Source organism: Lytechinus variegatus, chromosome 2 (assembly GCF_018143015.1).
Source record: "Lytechinus variegatus isolate NC3 chromosome 2, Lvar_3.0, whole genome shotgun sequence".
In the NCBI taxonomy this organism is placed as follows: domain Eukaryota; kingdom Metazoa; phylum Echinodermata; class Echinoidea; order Temnopleuroida; family Toxopneustidae; genus Lytechinus; species Lytechinus variegatus.
Genome location: NC_054741.1, coordinates 56,380,614 through 56,404,244, shown reverse-complemented (window position 1 = coordinate 56,404,244; position 23,631 = coordinate 56,380,614). Strand labels below are relative to the sequence as shown.

General features: G+C 36.4%; 1 protein-coding gene across 1 annotated transcript; it reads right to left on the bottom strand.

Moving 5' to 3' along the window:
- Positions 1 to 19,306: 19,306 nt before the first annotated feature.
- On the bottom strand, positions 19,307 to 21,476 carry LOC121409522 (E3 ubiquitin-protein ligase TRIM33-like). Its single transcript, XM_041601442.1, has one exon. The coding sequence runs from the start codon at positions 21,137 to 21,139 to the stop codon at positions 19,307 to 19,309; it is 1,833 nt and encodes a 610-aa protein (XP_041457376.1). The 5' UTR covers positions 21,140 to 21,476.
- Positions 21,477 to 23,631: the final 2,155 nt, after the last annotated feature.

Below are 23,631 nucleotides of genomic sequence, written 5' to 3'. Positions count from 1 at the left end.
TATATCACAATTATGATCTATGATCGTGAACGAATTTTTCTTTTTACTATGCACTCCGTTCAAGTGACGGGGAATTTCCACCGACCTTTGCTATATCAAATAGTTCTTTGACACATCAAATTAAAATAATGAACGTGACGATAGTGATGTTCTGCTATAATCACATGCCTCTAGACCTAAATGTTTGTTTTTTTCATATCGGCTTATGACTTAATGTGTAGAAAAGGAGATTTGAAAAAATAAACACGAGAAATAAGTTAAATCTTTATCGTCTGATAGCATTTCATGTTAGTCCGGCAGCCCAGGAGGTTTATTCAACCGAAAGCCGGACAAGCAAATGACCCTATAGCTGGATGGTATGGACCCTGAAATTTACAAAAATGCATTGCTGCCGGGTTCTATGCGTGGTCTTCCCTCCGAAATGACGTCACTACAAAATGGCCCTATTTCACCATTTTCAGACATTGAACACATAGCATGAAGTCAATGGAAAATATCTCAGCCAAATCATGCTTGTTTTGTATAAAACTTTCACAATATATTGTTCAAGTAGTGAACAAGAGATATGCAAAATTTCACGAACAGAAATTATTGTTTACATATGCAAATTACATAATTAAATTTGCATATCATTAGTTTTGGAGATTTCTCGAATAAAAAATTGTCGAAAATCGATTCAGAAATTTTTTTTTTTATTGTACTTTATTTGATATATTTCCTCTCAAGCATAATATCATTCTCTTCATCGATATCTCTACTTTAAGAAAATATATAACAGTAATTGAAAATGACATTATAGACTGTAATTTCAGCCTCCTTTTCAATATGGTGCGCACATAGAAATCGTGCGTTTTGGGCCTATTTTCACCATATAGCTGAGGTGTGCGAACGATATGCCTACTTTATTGATGTTTCCTGCATTTTGCATGATATTAAATCTTCCAAATAACATATTTTCCTCTTCATTATGTCTCTGCTGATAAATCAATTATTTCAGCAAAAATTGATTGCCCACTGGGCAGTCTATAGGCTACGTTTTCAGCCTAGTTTTCAACAAAGAACCTATACCATGTATGACTGCATCGTTGTAGTCGAGTCGGATAAGGGGGTTCCTATGTACCATCAAAATATTTTTCACTCAACGTCTTGGTATTTGCCTAAAGTGTCTAGTTAATGAATCTTGATGTTCCCTTCCCAAAATCGTGTCCAACGGGGTTCAAAATTGATATCTTTGGCGGCCCTCCTGAATGAAAATAATTTTTTTTTCGTATTTTATTGCACAAAGTCTGACAATGGGACAATCTTAAATCAATACGCATTTCACTATGATATTGAAAGTAGAAATCGGTTGAAATTGTTTTCTGAATAGTCCGGTTAATATATTTTGAAAAAAAAAAGAATTCATCAAAACTTTTGAACCAAAATGTTCATGTGCATTGACATCTATTTGTTTTATCTTGCATCCGATCGCCTTTGTTGATGTGCCTAACAGTGTTGTAGTCAAGGCTCAAACCTCCAAGGCCAAGGCTTTAATACCCAAGGCCAAGGCTTCGATACCCAAGGCTGAGGCCAAGGCATGGAAACCCAAGGCCAGGGCCAAGGCCTGAAAACCTCAAGGCCAAGGCCAAGGCATTTCAATTGTTCAATATATGGAACAATTAGACAACAATGCTTAGGCGGCAGACATGACACACAGGACCAAATGTACATGTATAAAAGGTGTGAGCGAGCGAATTGAGCGAGCAAATTTTTTGACACTTGTACATTTAAAACGAAAATAATTTCATGATAGATCATGTAGATTTAGACATAAAATTAAAATAAATATATAGTTACCTTTGTACATTTAATTATTTTTCTAGGCGATTCACATTGCAATAATTATTGTTACCAAGGTGATCTGATCCTGGCATGCCCATTCTCAACATATGTCTTTCTCCTCTCCTGGGACAGGGGAGGCAGAATGTTTTTTTTGGGGGGGGGTCAAAGCCAAAAATGCACTTACAGTATAAAGTCTAAATGAGAATTTTGGTGCAAACAGATATTTTTAAAATGGGATTATCAACTGTGTGAAGAAGTTGTGTGTTTTGTGAAAATTAAGCTCAACAAAGCTTTTTTAAAGTGATTTCTAATTGATAAGAACAGATATTTTGATTTAGGCTTTAATTTTCCGCTATAGAAAGCATAGCGAGCAAGCGGTTTCGAAAAAAATAAAAAATTTGAAGTTGTAAAAATTGATTTTTGGGTCAATTATGGTGCTAATCACTGTTAAAAGGGCATCCTTGCGAGATGTTGTAATTAGATGTAATAAGAAATGAAATTTAAATATTCCGAGCTGTTTTTGTAATCATGAACAAGGTGTGCATCTTACTAAACAAATTAACGCGAGCGCAAAACACGAGCTGAAATTTTTACTGACCAGAAAAGGAAGCTGTTTTGGACTGCATTTAGTGACTCATTAATAGGATACATAACTCACCTATCAAATAATGCGAGCGCAAAGCGCGAGCTCAAAAATTTGTGATATTCCGACCTGAAAACTGGACATTCTAAGCATTTTTTTGTGTAAATGGAATGCGAACCTTACCTAACAATAATTTATGCGAGCACAATTCAAAATTTGTTGATTTTGGAACCTAAAATTTTGCTCTGTATGCCATGCTTGGCCCCTCAAAATTTTTGGCTCATCATGCCATTGATGCTATAGCCCATTTGGAAATGACAAAATTGAAGTTTGTGTTCAAGTTTACTGAATCTTTTCAGAATATCATTAAGACTTAAAACATTCTTGTTGGTCAAAGAAAATAATACAAGGAAAATTCTAATGGAATAGAAATCAACCTTGTTATAATTGTTTAGAGTAAGCTGTTTTTAAAGTATGAAAATTGTTGTCAAAATTGCAGTCAGATCTGTCAGAATTATTCCTGTCATAAAATCACTATAATCAGTGGCGTACCGTGGGTCACGGCATGGGGGGGGGGCACCAGCAAAAATTTGGAGTCACCTAGTGAGTGCACGAAGCGCGCCCAGTTGCCAGGTATACTGACATAATAGAGATATTTTAAGGACAGTGCCAATAAACGGATATGTATCTCACTAGTCAAATAATGCGAGCACGAAGCGCGAGCTAAAATTTTTTTATATTCAGACCTAAACAGGGACATTACAATCAATCTTTTGTAATCATGATACGTACCTCTCTCGCTAAATAATGCGGGCGCGGAGCGCGAGCTGAAATTTTTGTAAATATTGACCCCAAACAGGAAGATTTTAAGGACTATATTTTAGGAATCTATTAAGATTATACCCATCTCACCAAAGTCATCAAATGGGAGTGCCAATAAGCGCTTGCTGATTTTGTTAGAATTACATTTAAACATGCACTTAAAGCACTTGTAATCATGATTAACATACCCATCTCACTAATCAAATCTTGCGAGCACTAAGCACAAGCTGAAATTTAGGAAATTCAGACCTGAAGAGGGGCATTTTAAGGCTTGTTTGTACGAATACATGAAGACCTTACGTAGTTCACTAACCAAATGATGCGAGCGCGGCGCGAAGCGCGAGCTGAAAATTTTTGATATTCAGATCAGAAAACAGAAAAAGGTACATTTTAAGGACTGATTCTAGGAATCGATGGAAAGCAGACATATTTCACCAATCCACCACTGCGAACGTAAAGCACGTACAGGAAGTGTTTTATATTAAGACCTATTAAGACTTTATGTAGTCATGAAAAAGAAGCATACTATTGTACATGTAAAACAATAACTCGAAGTGCGAGGAAATATATTTGGTAGTTTGGTGAATATTGACTTGAAAACGGGAGGTTTTAGTATAACAGGATTATATATCTCGGTAAACAAACAATGCGAGCACCAGGAACAATGAAGACATATGCCTTGAGCAAATTATGTTTCTAAAAGTTATGAAAAAAATGTTTCTTATGTAATGTAACATAATATAATTATAACATTATAATGAACAAAGTCTTCTTTCCCACTATGTTTCTCTTCCTTTCTCCCTCTTTTTCTCCTCCCCCTTTTTTTTAGTCAGCCGATTGGGGGCACGTGTCCCCCATGCCCCCTCCCGTAGTTACGCCACTGAATATATTCCTAATCATAATTGTTATCATTATTATTGATATTGTCATTAGCCTTATTAGTCATGATTACAACATATTACCAATAAATAATAATAATTTTCATCACTTCTCTCTGTTACATAATTATGTGATGATAATTGCAATTGATGGCACTGCTAAGTTCACTTATACTGCTGCTGCTGCTGCTACTGCTGACTGGTAGTATTTAGTGTCATTAGATATACAGAACAATTGAAACATTTATAATTACTTATATAAAACAAATGAAAGTACAAAATACAAAATGCCTTGAAAATGCCTTGAAATTTCAAGGCTCAAAATCCTCAAGGCCAAGGCCCTCTCAAGGCCAAGGCTTGAATGTTCAAGGCCAAGGCTTTGAAAAAATAGGCCTTAAGGCGCCTTAAGGCCAAGGCCGAGCATCAAGGCACTACAACACTTGTGCCTAACATGCAGAAATGCAGTTAGCGATCGATAGAAAGGTATGTATTACTTGTATCATGTGTATGAGGGTAAAAGGCGTTTTCCAAACAAAGCAATTTTTATGATAATTAAATCTCTTGAAAACGAAAGAAGTTCGAGGCATTGCTCTGCATTTTCATTTTGCATGCAATTACTCTCGGGCACCTTAAAGCACAATCCCACAAGAACCAGTAAAATGTTACATACAGTACCACACCATTATCCATAGCTTGACTATTATATGATATCGTGCTTTTCGGAGCCCCCAATGTGGTAAAATTTTGTTTTGAGTATGTAATTTTTTCCTTTAAATCACTTTGAGAGAAAAGAGTAGGCTTTTCTCTATCAGCTACATATAAAGAATTTGGGGCATAGCAAAGCCTACCCCTCAGGGGGCTGCCAAAGTCACCCAATCTTTTTTTCGTATCTGGTCAATTTCTCGGAAAATTCGTCATTTTGGAGAACCATTGAGGCAAATAGTGTTTCTGCCTTGCGGTAAAGCCCTTGTTTTTGTTTTGAAACCACATAAAGATAGCAAAGTAGGAATTTTTTTTATCTGTTACATATAAACAGGTAAAGTATGAAAAAAGGGTAGGTCATTTCGGCGACCCCCTAAGGGGGTATGTTCCAATAGGCCAACAGCTCTTTATATGTAGCAGATAGAGGAAACTACTCTTTTGTCTCCATATAGTTTAAAAGCAATAAGAGTAGTTCTACTACATAGCAGAAACACCTTTGCCTCAATGGGGGCTCGAAAATAGCATATTTTCCCATAAATAGTTAAAATATGAAATAGGGTAGGTGATTTTGGTGACCCCCTAAGGGGGTATGTTCCAATATGCCAACACCTCTGTATATGTAGCAGATAGAGGAAACTCTACTCTGTCTCCATATAGTTTAAAAGCAATAAGAGTGGTTTTACTACATAGCAGAAACACATTTTGCCTCATTGGGGGCTCGAAAATAGCACATTTTCCCACGAATTTGCAAATTACGTAAAAGGGGCGGGTAAATTCGGCAGTTCCCAGAGGGGATAGGCTTTGCTGTACCAGCACGTCTTTATATGTAGCAGATAGAGGAAACTCTACTCTTTTGTTTCCATATAGTTTAAGAAAAATAAAGGTGGCCTTACTACAAAGCAGAAACACTTTTGCCTCAATGGGGGGCTCGAAAATAGCATATTTTTCCACAAATAGGTAAAATATGAAAAAGGGTGGGTGATTTCGACGCTCCCTGAAGGGGGTATGCTTCAGTATGCTAGTAGCAGATAGAGGAAACTCTACCCTTTTTATCTCATGTAGTTTTAAAAAAATGAAAGTGGCTTTATTCCATATCAGAAACGTTGATTTCGGCGACCCCCTAAGAGGGGTATGTTCCAATATGCCAACACCTCTTTATATGTAGCATATAGAAGAAACTACTCTTTTGTCTCCATATAGTTTAAAATAATAACCGTGGTTTTACTAAATAGCAGAAGGACTTTTGGCCCCTATGGGGGCTCGAAAATAGCATATTTTTCCACAAATAGGTAAAATATGAAAAAGGGTGGGTGATTTCGACGCTCCCTGAAGGGGGTATGCTTCAGTATGCTAGTAGCAGATAGAGGAAACTCTACCCTTTTTATCTCCATGTAGTTTAAAAAGAATGAAAGTGGCTTTATTCCATATCAGAAACGTTTTTTTTTTTGCCTCAATTGGGGCTCCAAAGTGGCATTTTTTCCAATAAATGGGTAAAATACGTAAAAGGGGTGGGTAACTTCGGCAGTCCCTAGTGGGGATAGGCTTTGCTGTACCAGCACTTCTTTATATGTATCAGATAAGGAAAACCCTACTCTTTTTATCCCTAAGTGGTTAAACAACAATAAAAGTGACTTTACTGCAAAGCAGAAACGTCTTTTCCCTTCGATGAGACTCCAAGAATGTCTAATTTTCCAAGAATTTGGCAAAATAGATGGGGGACTCCAGCGGTCCCATAAGGGGGGGGGGTAGGCTTTGCTGCGCCCTCATTTTTTTTATAATGTAGCTAATAGAGAAAAAATATTCTGTTACAGATGTTGCTTTTTGGTGTCATTTTATCGCAATATCGAGTAATAATGGTATTTGCCCTTTTACTAAGCAAATTAAGACATACATACTGTCATGAAGCGTTTCAGTATTATCGGTATATTATCCTCTTTCGTGTCGAATGCTGATATTTTGAAATAGTTGTTGATGTTAATGATTGAAGAGATAGATATCAATGCACATGCAAATTTTTGACCAAAATCATGCCCATTTCGCGATAAATTTTATTTCAAATTATATTATCAGAAAACGAATTCAATCGATTTCTACTATCCCAATCATAGTGAAATGCGTATTGATTAAAAGATTGTCCCATTGTCAGACTCTGTGCAATAAAATATGAAAATAATTGATAATGGATAATTTTGAACCACGTTGGACACGATTTTGGGAAGGGAAAATCAAGATTCATTAACTAGACACTTTAGGCAAATACCAAAACGTTGAGTGAAAAATATTTTGATGGTACACAGGAACTCCTTATCCGACTCGACTACAACGATGCAGTCATACATGGTATTGGTTCGTTGTTGAAAACTAGGCTGAAAACGTAGCCTATAGACTGCCCAATGGGCAATCAATCTTTGGTGAAATCATTGATTTATCACCAGAGTCAAAATGAAGATGAAAATATGTTGTTTGGAAGGTTTAATATCCAAATGCAAGAAGCACTAATAAAGTAGGCATATCGGTCGCCCACCTCAGCTATATGGTGAAAATAGGCCAAAAACGCACGATTTCTATGTGCGCACCATATTGAAAGGGGGCTGAAATGACAGTCTATAATGTCATTTCCAATTACTGACATATAAAAAAAAAAAATTCTGAATGGATTTTCGACAATTTTTTTATGCAAGAAATCTCCAAAACTAATGATATGCAAATTTCATTACATAATTTGCATATGTAAACAATAATTTCTGTCCGTGAAATTTTGCGTATCTCTTGTGCACTACTTGAACAATATATTGTGAAAGTTTTATACAAAACAAGCATGATTTGGCTGAGATATTCTCCCTTGACCTCATGCTATGTGCACAATGTCTGAAAAATGGTGAAATAGGGCCATTTTGTAGTGACGTCATTTCGGAGGGAAGACCACGCATAGAACCCGGCAGCAATGCATTTTTGTAAACTTCAGGGTCCATACCATCCAGCTATAGGGTCATTTGCTTGTCCGGCTTTCGGTTGAATAAACCTCCTGGGCTGCCGGACTATGTCTGACAGGCTGTCACATCTGACAACTCGTCAGATCTAACAACTTTCCACGATTTTGATTGGCTGACAATGAAAAGCGCTGATACTAGGGTAATATTGTAGTAATATTTGTAGCCCCCTCGATTTTTTTTTTGGCTCATTACGCCACTCGGTTTTCAAGACTGATCAATTAAATTCTGAATTACGCTTTTAAAGACTGAAAATATCATAGGTCAAATTTGTCATGCAATATCCTTTCAGAAATGTTTATTTATACAAATTTATACGCGCGAATGACACGAGCGAGAGCTCAATTATCATATAATTCATTTTTTTCAAGAACGTTCTTGCATGTTTGTGACAAGACTGTGCTTATTAACCGACATATATGATTCTTCGAGAAATCACTGCTTAGTAGTAATATTGGCACTTTTTGACTCAGAGCACTGTGTGTGATTAATGATTTAGGCATTCTTCTAAGTTCGCTCTATTTCCTTTTGGCACTTTAGCAGTTTCTATCACTGTTATCATCACGCTGTTGATGAAGTCACGTTTCTATTAAGTCCAGAAAATTATAAATGCTAAAACCAGAAAGTTGCATTTTCCATCCATAATCCTTTCTGAAACGTTTTCTTCAATGGGAGCGAAAAGCATGAGTGTTCAGATCATCTCGTATTTTCATTTCTATAACTGTACGAATGTATAAGACTATCACAAGTAAATGTTGCTGCAATGCACTCAGGATTCAAAAAAATTATAGAACACCATCAGAATGTTAGAGAAGTCTTGACATTGCTTGATTTGTTAATGCTAGGAACTGTGAGGACATTTTATCATCTTCCTGAATGACTTTATCACCTTTCATGGTTGATGAACTATCCTGAATTGTTGAATTAGACCTTTGAAATGCATCAAAGATTGAAGAAGACTTGGTGTCAATTTCTTGGTAAATCCAAGAGATTGCAAAGACATTCCAACATCTTCCAGACAAGACTACATTACTGTTCATGAGTGATGACCTAGTCTGAAATGCTGGAAAAGATCTTTGAAGGCATCGTGATCTGTCACTTCTCTTCAATAGGATCAGACACCTTTGCTTTCTGAAACCATGGTTTTTATAAAGTGTTTGTTGCAGAAAGAGATAAATCACAACTGTGAAGTGGGCTTGTAAGTTCAAGAGAGGAGGCTGAGTCAACCTTTTTTAAGTCGGCCAAAGGAACCACTTATTGGAATAAGAGCATACCATAGACGGCGGAAGCGGGGGGACGAGGGGGTCCTGCCCTCACCTCAAATTTTTGTTGATAACCTTAATTTTTTTTTTGCTTGTCAATTTTGTTTCCTGCGTCGTCCTCTAAATTCAGATGGACCCCCTAAAATTGTGGTCACTCCCCTAAAAGTTTTGTTGATGACCTTTTTTTTTGCTTGTCCAGTTTTTTACATGTGTCCATCCCGAAATTTCAGGTGGACCCCCTTCCCTTAATTTTTGGCTTCCGCCGCCAATGCCAGATCGTAGCCAGAGATGACAATAAATACACAAGATGGATTGCAGGGGCCATTCACATCCAGGAGAACCAGGCACATCATTCTCAGGACGGACACCACTAATGGGATCCGGCAATTTCGGGAATCCCCTTTAGACCCGAAATGACGTAATGGTTAGAAAAATATTCATATAAAATCAATGGTACATATCTGAACAATATTTTCATATGGCCATAGAGAGGGATTACTACTGGATCTGTTCAGTCCCATTGGAGAGCAGTAATTTGTCAATGCTGGATTTTATGGGACCTTAATTAGTTGCCCAAGAAACACTGTTAGCACTGTGACTGCAACCAATTTTGCACGTAGTCTGCGTTTGAGCCCCTCTATAGCGCGAGAAAATGCTAAAAAAATCCCTTTTCATATTCTTAGCATTGGAAGGAGATTAGATGAACTACCAAATGATAAAGGCTTGGATGAATGTTGTCATTATTAAGACTTATTTTGGGCGATTTTTTCAAATCTCATTAAAACATGAGTCTATGGTGTGTGCCCCTCACGGGACTTTCGCGCAACCGATACTGCCCCATCTACGTCGAGTCAGCGTTAGTGTGAAGAAGCCTACTGAAAGCACTGATCTATCCCCTAACTGGATATGCGGGGAGGGTCCTTTGTTTGAAGCCCGCGAGTTCTATTGTCCGCCATACCAGTTTCCCCAAAGGAACGCGATCGCTCCATTAGCATGTGCATTGTGAGCGATACGCTAGCTGTCTGCACACTGAAGCACTCATTGATTTTTAAACAAAACTTCATATATTTATGGTGTCAGAATTCGCAATTTTCTTGAAACCATGGTACTTTCCCAGTATACAATTCGGAAACATAATTTTGAAGGGGTTGGTGTTTTTCTCACCTACGGAAGAATGGATGAAATCCTTGACTTGTCTAGGGGTATTTTGGAGGTTTTCCAAATAACCATCTTAGGATCGATATGGCGAGGACTTTCTAGGTTATGAAGGCTTATAACACTGGGCTTGAACCCCCCTTTAATTTAAGTCTACCCCACCCCCCCCAAAAAAAAATCAAACAAGTGTAACACCGAAAAATTCATCGTTTTCAAACGTTGAAAATATAACTTTCATATTTTATTTCTGATTTTGATTAAATTTTGAGCATTATTGTGTGTTTTTCTCTCTATTCAAATAATCATTTTCATGAGGTGGACTCGCTCTTTAAAGAACAAGTTCACCCGATAAAAACTTGATTTGAATAAAAAGAAAAAAAAATCAACAAGCATAACCCTGAAAATTTCATCAAAATCGGATGTAATATGAAAGTTATGGCAGTTTAAAGTTTCGCTTCATTTCACAAAACAGTTATATGCACATCTCGGTTGGTATTCCATTATTTTAACACTTTGTGCTTACGGCAAGGAGGTCCTAAACGTCAAATTCGTAAAAAAATTGAAATATTGTATAATTCAAACTATACACAAAAGAAATAGTGAGTAAAATCATTGACTCTCGGATGTAACTGGCTCGTTCATATCATATTTTTTTAATAAGCGAAACTTTGAAATGTCATAGCTTTTTATTTTACATCAGATTTTAATAAAATTTTCAGCATTGTGCTTGTCTGATTTTTCTCTATTGATTCAAATCAACATTTTTCTGAGGTGGACTTGACCTTCTCTCTCTCTCTTTCCTTCTGTCACATCGATCGACCCTCTTCAATTATCCTCTACCCAGTTTGTTCATATACACTGTAGGCAGCGGAACCTCCCCAAAATTTATGTTGAAAACTTTTTTTTTGTTCTTTTTGCTAGTCAATTTTTTCCTGCATCATCCCTAAATTCAGGTGGACCCCCCTAAAATCGTTGTGGTCCGCCCTGAAATTCTGGTTGATAACCCTTTTCAGTGATGCTTGTCAGATTATTTCTTTTGTTTTGCAGCCGCCTTCCTAAATTTTGGGTTGATAACCTTTTTTTGCTTGTCAGATTATCTTTTGCTGACGTGGTTTACGGTACACCATGTGGAGTGTTATAGAAGCAGTGGATAGAAGAAGAGAAGGAAGTGGATAGGCGAGAAAGTGGAGATTTGAGAATAGAGTATTCTTTCTTGAGAATAGTCCTGAAAAGGACTGTAAACCAGAAGGAATGTTGAGTGAGAACAGCTTGAGTAGTAGAGTTGATGAGGAGATGCTGGCTTGCGTCGGCGAGTAGAGATGATGAGTAGTAGAGAGACTCGACGTTTCGGACAGGTGGACTGTCAGTCTTCAGGAGTGAGTGTTCGCTCGGCGTGCGGCGGTACTTATCTTTATTGCGTCTCCCCCTAAATTTCTGGTTGATAACACCCCCTTTTTTTTGCTCCACCGAGACATTTTTTTCTTTGAAGACATTCGGCATCTCAAAATAAGTTCTGTGAAATTTCTGAAGTCTGTAAATCCGTCTCTGTAGCTTAATGTCTTTTTTACGTACTTAAAAAAAAGAGTTCTTGGAAAAAATAATTCGATCTATTGTTGACAGAGAAATATCACAAATTCACATGCCACAAGTTACATAAGCCCCCTAAAGTCCTAGTCCTATACCGTACATGTACCTATAGCTTGTAAATTTTATTGTCCTTTCACAAATAAAAGATAAATAATTTTCAGAATACCTTGTAGATCCAGTCCTTGTCCCAAAAATCAGTCTATTTTGGTCAGGATCTATGCTTGCAAAAAAATTTTTTTAACTCCTCCGAAACGGCAGATTTTCAGTCTTAACTTAAGTTTCACAATACATGCTATACACGGTCAGTATTTTCGTGTCTCAGTCGTGATATTCTTCTGTCCAAACATGATTGATAAACTCATAAAACTTGGTGACATTTGTGAATATTAATAAACTGAATATTCATTTGAATCATGGTTTGAATTCATCACGCTTCCAGAGAAATCACAACAATCGATAACCCCCCCCCCCCCCCCCCCCGGAGTTTTAAAGTTTTGGAAACTTGCTCTGGTAATTTAGAATTACCACACATGTATTTGAGCACATGGGACTACATAAAGTCTACAACTATGCAGTTCACCAGCTTGTCTTATCTGTGAAAAGTAATCCCATTTTCTCTGTTTCCACGGTCGCCACAATAAGTGCAATTATACGTGGCACAGGACGACATCTTAAACTTTGTATCAGGTATAAATTCACATTGAAAAGTGCTGTTATAAGAGTTGATTTGGTAAGTATAATTAAGAATTGACACTATTGCCGTGTACCAGACTCTACTCCGATTTTGGCTTTTTGGGGGGAACTCGGCGTGCGGAGGTACCAACTTCCGGTGCTTCAACACGGAATAGGCCAATCAGCGTTATTGTTCCCATCCAGGTAGGGGAGAGATCAGTGCAAGCCTTGAAATAAGCGGGCGCTCATAACGCCATCAATTGCGCCCATGAAGCCCCAAAATCATCAAAATTTTGACAACCGGGCGCAAATATTTTCCAGGTAATTACGCCCGCCGTGAGTGAGCAGTGAGGCCATATCATACATGTAATTTAAATATCTGTAAAGCCAAAATCAAATAACTTTCAATTTACGATAAATTAAACACAGTTTAAAATTGCCAAGTGTGTCTTTTCTCCTGTACCTTAAAGAGTGAGCTACGTCCGTCTTTTTTTCCCATGGGGCCGATTGCACGAAATGGTCTTTCCAAGGACCGTCTTTCGTGTCGCCCATCTTTTATGATATGCTTATAAGCGGGGTGTTTCTGAAATTTATGATAAAGAATAAGATTCGTTGGCTTGCTTTTAAATCGAATTTTATACAATTTCATTATATATCATATCATTTTATAAACAAAATATTTTGCTTATTTCAACGGACGAATGAAATATGTTTGCAGATGATTTATTTAAAATGCGTTTCACATGGCGCATCATAAAAGATGGGCGACACGAAAGACGGTCCTTGCAAAGACCCTTTCGTGCAATCGGCCCCTGTAGTACATGTGCGCGCGTTCTTCCGGTAGCGGTTTTTCCATACTTCACCATGTGCAATTTCTAATGCACACATTTCCAGTTGGGATATCACAATTCTGTGATATAGTAATTCGAATTGCACAGGAGATAAATCCCTGTTCACAGCACATACGATGTGTAAGTCTTTTATCCTCACAGTCGCCGACCTTGCTTGTCAAAACGGAGCCTTAATAATCCAAAATAACTTATAGTTGTGAATTGTAGCTTTTTAATTTCTTTCCTGGAGAGGGGTAAATATCAGACAATGAATAATCAAACAAGGCTCCATCTAAAAAAAAATAGGAGGACGCCGCGTGCACTTGAGTGTGGTGTTAGCAAGCCAGTTTTGAGCTCATGTTGTCTGCCAGAGCTCTGGGTGAGAATTCTATCAGTAATGGCCTAAGTGATGGTGATTTTCCGTTTGAGATAGAGTTTAGATTTCATGTTAATTTTTGAAAACTGTCAAAAAAATTATGATTTCTTCATTGTGATGAATATTTAAGTTATTAATGAATACATTTTCACCGAATTCAGACTCTCCCAGAATGAAAGGCATTTTCTGTGGAGATCTGCGTTTTCAAATAACTTGTGAAAAACTTAAGGTACGTGAACCTACAATACATGTACATAGCCTGTGGCTATGTGCTGGAATTTGAATAGACTTATTTATTTATTGATTTTGTTTCTTACTTTCTTTAACATAATTTATATGCAATCCAAGTGCACCTCACAGCCACAATCACACACAAACACTCACCCACTCCCGTGATTCAAACCATAAAAAAACCTTAATTTTTTTTTTTTCTAAATTTATTATTTGATCTGAATTCTATCTTTCTCCATCTCTCTCTTTTTTTTTATTTTTATTTTATTCATTTATTTAGATTTTTTTTTGGGGGGGGTTCATTGATCATGGTTCATTAAAGACGAAAAATAAATAAGCCCATGTGTGTGTGGTTGTAAAGGGGATGTGGAGTGAGGGTGTCAAAACACCGGTAAACATTTAAATCTGATTTCTTAACTGTTTGAATAAGCCTAATACTTAGCATATATGCTATTCATGTACTAATTAAAAAATTGCAGGAGCTGCGCTTACTATAAACAAATTTGTGGTGTGGTTCACCGTTATATATATTTTTTAAAATTGCCCCTGGTTCCAGAAAATTGCCCCCGGTTCCTGTAAAAAGCCCGTGAGCCGGGGGCAATTAAAAAAAAAATTGCCCCCGGCTCACAGGTGCTTATTTCAAGGCTTGGATCAGTGACTGAAACCACAGAAATACGATACACAATTAGTTAACAATTCGATGACTGAAACGAGTAGGCTAAGGCTCACAGGTAAAAAAATACCTAATTGATTGTGAAAAGAGGAAAATTTGTTCGAATTGAATTCTACCAATCAGATGAATCTCTGTACAGATATCAGCTATGTCTTTTAATTGTTACTAAGTTGTCAAGATTCTGCAAGATAAGAGCTCTGGTTCAGTCTGTTTGGGGTATAGCATATAGCAATGTAGCACTAGCAGATAGCTTCCCACGTAGGCCTTTCTGCAGCGCTGAGGAGGATCATACGATAAAATGCCCCCCCCCCCCCCCCCCTCCAACCAGATGGAAGCACTCCGATAGTTTTCAAAACTAAATTTTTGTTTATATATTTTGCATAGGAAGATAACGAGAGACAGCTTTATAAAGGTGTCTCTTAATATTATCATTATTATTATTATCATCATTATATTCATAAATGGATGAAAATCCCTCCAGTTCAAAGATGAGTTATCCTCTGGGAGAGGTGTTGTATGATCTATTTAAAAGATCATACAACACCTCTCCCAGAGGATAACTCATCTTTGAACTGGAGGGATTTTCATCCATTTATGAATATGATGATAATAATAATAATAATGATAATAATCCTTGATTCTAGCATAAATCGTAAAATGATTGCCTGACATTAGCCGAAGGTTATATTTACATCTTAGGCCAGACTCGATTGCACGATCCTGCATCAGTCTGTCGCTTTACCAGTGAGCCACCATATGCCTCTCAACTTGCTCTTTGTGTCCAGTGATTCATCTTTGGTGATGAAAACCTTTAAGATCACTTGCAGTGTGTAGTTCTGGTACAGGATAGGAGATGGCAGACCATTTGGTGATTCCTGATCTTCCTCCCATTCACAAAGCCAGGGTCTAGTATTCCCACAGACTCTATGGCCCGAATTCACAAAGGTGGTTTCTGCAGAAACCATGGCCTTCAAACGAAACCACCTTTGTGAATTCGGGCCTATAGGGCAGATGTCCTTCAAAAAAGCTCTCTTCAAGAGAGAGTTGTTTTCGGCGAAGGCAAGAGGGACTGGGGTTTGCAGGTGAGAAATTATTTGGGACTTGGGAGTTAATTTGATACATTCAGAATGATGATCGACAGGTATATTAGGAAGGAATAAATATTATTACAGCTGTCATGGAATAATATTGAGAGGAATAATATAGTGATAAAAGACTCCCAGATTATTTAGTGTTATGATTGTGTATACAGTTTAAACAATTTTTCTTTCATGATTTCTCTCCAGAGGTACTAATCAATATATCATGAAGAGTATCTTTTTTATATATTTGCATTTTTTATTCGTCACAAAAACATGCAAAGTATACAAAACATATCGTTGCAGTTCAATCAGAACATTGATACAAACTATGTATAAGTACGTACAACATATCGTAAATAAATTGTGTACTCAGAATAGCAACTTGTACCATAGTCCTGCCGACAGGACAATCCATTAACCGACAAAGGAAAGGGGTATGGTAATACCCGTCGGTCCATAGGCGGCGGAAGCGGGGGGGACGTGTCCCCCCCTAAATTTGAGGAGGGGGGGGACGATCCCCCTAAATTTGAAGTTGATGAACTTTTTTTGAATAAATTTAAATTTGAAGTTGATGAACTTTTTTTTTTTTTTTTTTTGCTTGTCAAATTTTTTTCTTGGGTTGTCCCCTCCTAAAATTTTTGGCTTCCGCCGCCAATGCGTCGGTCCACCGTCGTCCTGGCGGCATCGCCGGGGTATATAGCGCAACCCCATCAAATATGACATTTTAATGTATTAACATGACCGAAAGTATGACATAAGAAACACCACTACATCATGAACAGAAGATAAAACAAACTCACAAAAAGACGATTAACATAAAATACTAATCTACAGTGGTTACAGTTTATGCAATGGAAAATAATTATGTTTTGCCATTTTACATTGTGTTTATTGAGTTTTGCAATAATTTTCTCAGTAACTTTATAAGAAACAAGGGAGAGTCTCCTGGTATTTAAATCGCAAAATAAATCGTTTCCCAAGTAAAATTAGAAAATTAAATGGTAAGGTGGATTGACTTAATTGTTCTTGTAATCCAAATAAAATATTATCTCGTGAAAGGAAATAATTAGGATTAAAATCAGTCACTCTCATACGCAATGCATTCCGAAAGGATGCTATTTTAGGGCATGCAAAAAGCAAATTATCCAATGTCTCGGGTGTCGCATTGCAAAAAGGAACATAATGCATTGGTTTTCTTTCCTATTTTTGTGCACCATTCATTTGTAGGTATTAAGTTATTTAAAATGTTATATTGTGCGATTCGAAGTCTTATGTCTTATGTATTAGTGATTCGTAATGGAAGAGTAAACAATTTGAAAGTCTGTTGCCTATCGATGTTGTAAAGTTTATTAAAGCGAGTAAACACCTTGAAGGTTTCGGAGTTATTGATATTCAAAAAGTGCAATAAAATTGGTTAGTCGATGTCGATGAAGAGTATCTTAATGATTGAATATTAATTTTACATTCACTCACATCATCACCCACTGACATTGTGTCTTTGGACAGTATTTTCATCTTAGTAATCTCAAATGCTGATAGAATTGGAAAGTTGTCCGACTCCACTACAACTTGATAGTAATATTCAAGACTTTTCAAATGTACAATCTGGTCCATTGGGTTTATTCCAAGCTGCAATTCTTGGGGGGGGGGAACAAATGAATTATATTTGATAAAAAGTATGTTTCTAATGAGAATTCTGTTGTATTTTGATTTAAAGTTTATATCATTTTCACTGATTGAAAACTTCTAGCTACTAATTCTATTTGATAGTGAAATATCTAACATTGCTTTATCAATACCTAAGAGTTCTTTGTAGTTGATTTCTTTCCAAAGAGGAATCCTTTTTTAACCCCCCCCCCCTTCTCAACTCGTGTTTTTCAATCCAACTTTTCTCTCTATCCCCCTCCCTCTCTCTCTCTATATCATGTCCCACCCTCTTGCTCTCGATATACCCCCCTTCTTTCTTTCTTTCTTTCTCTCTCCGTCACCCTTATTAGTGATTTAACTCTTGAACTCACAAAAGACGAAAGCTCAATAATTCTCGTACATTAATTATCATGACCTTTATTTTGTATCATCATAAAGAATTAGACCTATGTTTCTGACTACACAAGTAACATAATCATGTAGTGTGCAAGTTATATCTAGATCTTATTGAAAGATGGAAGAGAGAAAGGGAGAGAGTAAAATAGAGAGAGAGAGGGAGGGGCAGGGGAAAGAAAACTAGTAGGAATACTAGTAGGGATGTTCAGTAAATGACAAAAATGCATACTTAAATTTATTTTGAGTAATCAAATTTTCAGGTGCATGAGCTACTTTAATTTTCATTTTTTAAATAAGACAATAAACTTAACTAATTGATTACTAGAAAGTGATACAAATATTTTAAATATAAATGCAGTACTATTAAACACTCATTTTGACTTCTATTCTATTTCACCTCTGCAGTATTGTTATTCACTAAATAAATGTAGCATCGTAAACAAAATGAAAATGAATATATATATATATACATACATTTATATCTTGCATTCTCTTTTCATGTTAGTATAAGTTTTATTGTTGATGTATATATATTCAAGTAATGTGATTTGGAAAAAACAGCCATATAAATGAAATTAGAGACATAAGAGAGTTATCTACAAAAGATGATGAATTAATTTAGTCTTTCCAACAAGTCAAGATTCTACAATTTTCATGTATATCAAAGGATACAGGTAAACATATGTACCGATAATAAATCAAAGTTCAATGAATCCTTTATCTTTCAACTATTTTAAGGCTCAGGCTGATGATAACATGAATTTAATGGCCTCAATTGAGCAAACAAGTCACTGAACATTTACTTCAAAACCTCATGAAAAATAAAAAAGTTAACATGGTTGATAGAATTTGAAATTTTACTTTCATCATTTATGCATGCCAAGTCATGATACAGCAAGTAAGCTGATGTTCTCACTTTCTTTTTTTTTTAATATGAATTGTTAATTATTTCATTGCTTATAAGAGTATGGACTAACTTTCATTTTTTAAAAGACAATTTTCTTTACAGATTAATTTCCAGAAAGTGATAAAAACATGAAAAATTTGAAAAGCCATAACTTCGTTATTTCATTTCTGGTTTTGATAAAATTCTATTGTCTTGCATAATCATGATAATGTACATACTATTTTAGGTGTGGAGAATGCATAGTCCACTTATGTAACTATATGCAGGCAAATGCAAGATCAAATATTTGTGTTTTTTATATGATTATAACTGCTACAAGTAAATGAATACATGATACAATTTCTTGATTCATTTTATTTATAACATTTTCCACAAATCAGTTGGATAAATTCAATTTGATCGGGATTGGATAAGAAAATACCGAGACATCTGAAAATTGAATAATTTTGAAATGTCTTGGACTACTTTTAACTATTACGTCAAAGTTTATATCCACATTCTATTCACCTCTGATCAGCTTAATAGGTAGCATCGTAAAATAAAGACATGGCGAAAGTGCCGGTTACTGAAAATTTTGGATTTTTTCTAGGAAAGTCGAAGAACTTCAAAATTAATGTCATATAGAAAGTACATTTTAACGCTGTATACAGTGTTATCATACGACGTATTTCTTGTGGTTTCATCCATCATTTTTATGTGATCATAATATAGAGGTTATCAGGAGTGCAGAAGGCGATCTCTCCTGATCGGTACTGCTGGAGATAATACCAACGTCTCTCAGGCTTCTCAATCTTGTACTCATCAATGAGGTTATGAATGTGCTTCAGCTCGTCATTGTACTCATCGATGCTCACCAAACCTTCATTGTACTTCACCGTGGCTACCAGGATTGTATTGCTTTGAGACACTGCAGCGTATGGGTAAGTATTACTTGTACTGGTTAATGTATGTTTTACATCACCTTCTTTGTCTATCAATCGTACAGTATTACCTGTACTAATGATTAGTGAATCATTGTAGGGAGTAATTTGCCAAGGCACATATCCGTGGCATGGTATCTCCTTGATTGCCTTCCCACCTGCTGATGAGAACACCTGGATCTTCTTGGGTTTCCTGTAGCTAACATAGATCAGATCATCACTATCAACAGTGAGGTTAGAAAACCCACCTTCATCGTAATTCAGAGTCTCAAACATCACATCCAACTTCATGAATTCTGGTGTGTACAGTGCTAAAGTGTTCGATGTATCAATTACAACACATCGACCATCAGAGAGGAAACCTAATACATAAATCTTAATATCCTTGAGGACTGTCTGCTGGAGATGGCCATCAAAAGAGAGGATGTTCACGCCACCATCATTACATCCTACTGCCATCCTACCGTCTGGTGTGTTTATCATGACATTCATGCTATCTTTAGTAGGCAAAGCAATGCTCTTTATAGCTACGGTCACAATTTTACCAAGATCTAACTCGTCCTTTCCGATATTTCTCTCAAAACTGGATCTTTTCGCCTCCCCGCTAGCTTTATTCGGCTGCTGGTTATCAGGATTTTCCTGATTTAAGGCCTCTTGAAGGTCTTCACATAAAGTGTCATACACAGCCAAAGTATCCATGTCCACTGGTGCATTTCCCCTATTGGTTACCATCTCAGCAATAGTCATCAACTGATTGATGCGCTGCTGAGCTGATTTCTTCATTTCTCCTAGGGCTTCCTCTACTCTTTCAGTCTTTCCCTTGACTTCACCAAGAAGGATTTCTCTCTTCTCTGTCAACTGCCGAACTGCTTCATCATATGCTTTGTTGATGTCATCTGTGCAATGCTTCATAGCATCATCCACATACTTCTGCTCTTTATCAATGAGATCAATGTAATTCTGAAAGCTAGATTGTTTCTTCTCCACTTTGGATTTCAGCTCTTCGATGGCCTTCGTGTGATGACTTTCATAAGCAGCTGACTCGATGACCTGGTGTCCTTGATCTTTATGTTCCATAACAACACACCTGAAGCATGTGAATCTCCTACAGTTAGAACAGAAACATTCTTCATCTTCTTTCGGATGTTTCCTGCATTTCCGGTATCTACGTATTGACACCTTTCCTGATGAGATCTCACGCATGGCTATGATCTCATGATCGACAAAGTTTTTCCACTGAGAGTGCATATTGTGGCAAGTAGTACATAGATAGTTGCCACAGTCTTGGCAGTAAACAACAGCTTTGGGCTTATCCTCGGAATCACAATTCGTGCAAATCTGATGTTGATTTTTCACGTCATCTGTAAGATTCCTCAAAGCTAGGCTTGCCGGTAGTTGGCTGACATCCTGATTTGGGACCTGGGTATCGGCTCTGCAGACAGGGCATCGGATCATCTGATCATCACCATGGCATTCCAAGAGCTTTTCCAGACAGACCTTGCAGTAGGTGTGGGAACAAGACAGGATCTTTGGATCAGTAAAGGTAGTCAGACAAACGGGACACTCCAGACTCTGAACGATCGTGTCTTTTAATTCCTCAGCCATGATTGAACTCTACAGAAAAAAAAACGGATTCATGAGAAGGAAAAACAATGACCTTCTTTCGTCTCTGGAGCGTACCTCTCAGAGGCCGCGGAAACGGGGGAGGGGGGCAGCAGGGGAGTTCAGCTACCGTACTTTACCTCAAAACTGTGTACAAACACGTAAAAATGACCATCTGATTATGATATTTGGCATGGTTAGCCCCCTCCCCCTTTCAAAACCGTTCCGCGGCCTCTGCCTCTATAAAGTAGGAGGAATTAACTGCCACTCCCCTCCCTCCATTAAACACACACACACGATTTTGAAAGGAACAAAAGAACGGTACGTCGTTTATTTCTAGATTTATTCATTCTTTAGCCTTGATTGAACAGGTATATACCCATCTAAAATAAAGCTCCAGTGATGTTTATTCTAAGAAATGATAATGACAATAATGTTAATGATAAGTAGAAAAAGAGTAAAAATGTATATATGCATGTATATAAAGTTTAACGTTTTCTGTAAAAGAAAGGCACAACGTACTTCCTTTGTGATTTGTTATCTTTTCATCTTTCCGGAATATACATGTACGTTCTTACATGTAAATTAATTTACACTTTCTAATCACTGAAATTTTGCTGTGAATATAAAGTAAGCAGAAAAGTGAAAATGTTATCAAAATTTGATAAATTTATATAAAGCTACCACATTTAAACTATATGCATCGCTTGAATATTAAGCTTAACATTACTTTATTGAGCTCACCATAAAAGTACGGAATTCGAATGATCATAATCTGTATATCAATGTTTCTTTAATAAGATTTTTTTTTATTATTCTCAATTATTCATTTAATTGTTTCTATAGTTTTCACAAATCAACTTATTTTCGCTGGGTATAGCAAGCCAATCCTTCTGTAAATTACTAATCATTTTTTTTTATTTCATACATAATTTTGTAATACTTTTTCGATCTTTGGAATTGCGCCTCACTGTGACTTCGGGAGACATTCCGTAGGCTAAATGCATGCTAAGACTTTCATCGATGTGAATAAAAATTTGCACAAGTTTTTGATTTGAGCAAAATTATTGAATTCAGTCACCTTTGCATTATGATCCGTCAGTTGCAGATATATTAAACGGATGGTCCGGGCTGAAAGTATCTATAGCTTAATAAATAGAGAAGACTTCATTGAGCAAAATGCCGAAAATTTCAGCATTTTAACAAAAATTGGATAACAAATAACAAATTTATTGAATTTTAAAGTTTAGAAATAGTTTGTGAAAACAGTTGTCATGAATATCCATTAGGTAGACTGATGATGTCACATCCCACTTTTTCTTTGGTATTTTATCATATGAAATTAGGTTTTCTTAAAAAAAATTCTCTAAGAACTAGAAAAATTGGATTGACAACGGATTTAGTGCATTAGATATTTATTGCTGCAACTTATTTCATTATAAGGGAGACATATTATTCACACAAGTATGAAATAATGAAAAAAACATGATTTTATGTAATAACATAAAAAAACGGAAAGTGGGGATGTGACATCATCAGCCAACCAAATGAATATTAATGACGACTGTTTGCACAAAATATTGCTAAATAACTTCAATAACTTTATTTTTTGTTATCCGATTTTGATGAAATTTTCAGCATTTTGCTCAGTGAATTTTACTCTATGTATTAAGATATAAATATTTTTAGCCTGGACTATCCTTTTAAAGTTGATATCGTTTAATGTGCACTGAATATTAATGGCCTGGGTTCTCTTAAGGATAGTGGTAAACTGATCATTATCATCTTGTACAAATAAATCTATTCTTATTAGCATTCCAAAAGACCTTTGATTTTATCAATATTTATTATAACACAGCAATAATGATATCAATATTCTATCCTTGTAATGGCGCATATAAAATTGTCTCTACATGACTGTATATGCTGCAGATAGCTGGATATGGATACGCCCTAATTTCCATACAGCTACCCCGGGCAGCCACCCCTCATTCTCGGCACTGGTATCATGTCGAGTTGTGTTTTATTTACTTTTACATGTATACTTCTTTGCAAACTTATACATTGATTTTCATAAAGTTTCATGGACTTGACAAGATGGCGACATATTTTATCGGGTTACATTCGTTATTCCGAAGGTTTCATTTTTTTAGCTCGCACTTTGCGCTCACACTATTCAAATAGGGCTTGTGAGATTATTACAAATTTATGTTGTTTATAAGAATAAAGCTGAGAAATTACTTTTAAGGACATGGGCGTTTTGCCCCCCCCCCTCCCCAAAAAATATTTTCACGACCAAGAAAATAAATAGAAAAGAAAAGAAATAAGGGTGAGATATAATATTATTTTCCAAATATTATGTAAAAATCTATCACGAACTTGGGTTTTTGTATAAATATGTTAAAACTTTTGCTCGCTTGCTTCGCTCGCTCTCAACTTTTTATTAATTGTACATGATACGACATATTGCCCCCCCCCCTTATTGGCGGAAGCTG

Coding starts and splice junctions, on each gene's coding strand:
- LOC121409522 (XM_041601442.1), bottom strand. CDS start 21,139: ATGGCTGAGGAATTAAAAGACACGATCGTTCAGAGTCTGGAGTGTCCC.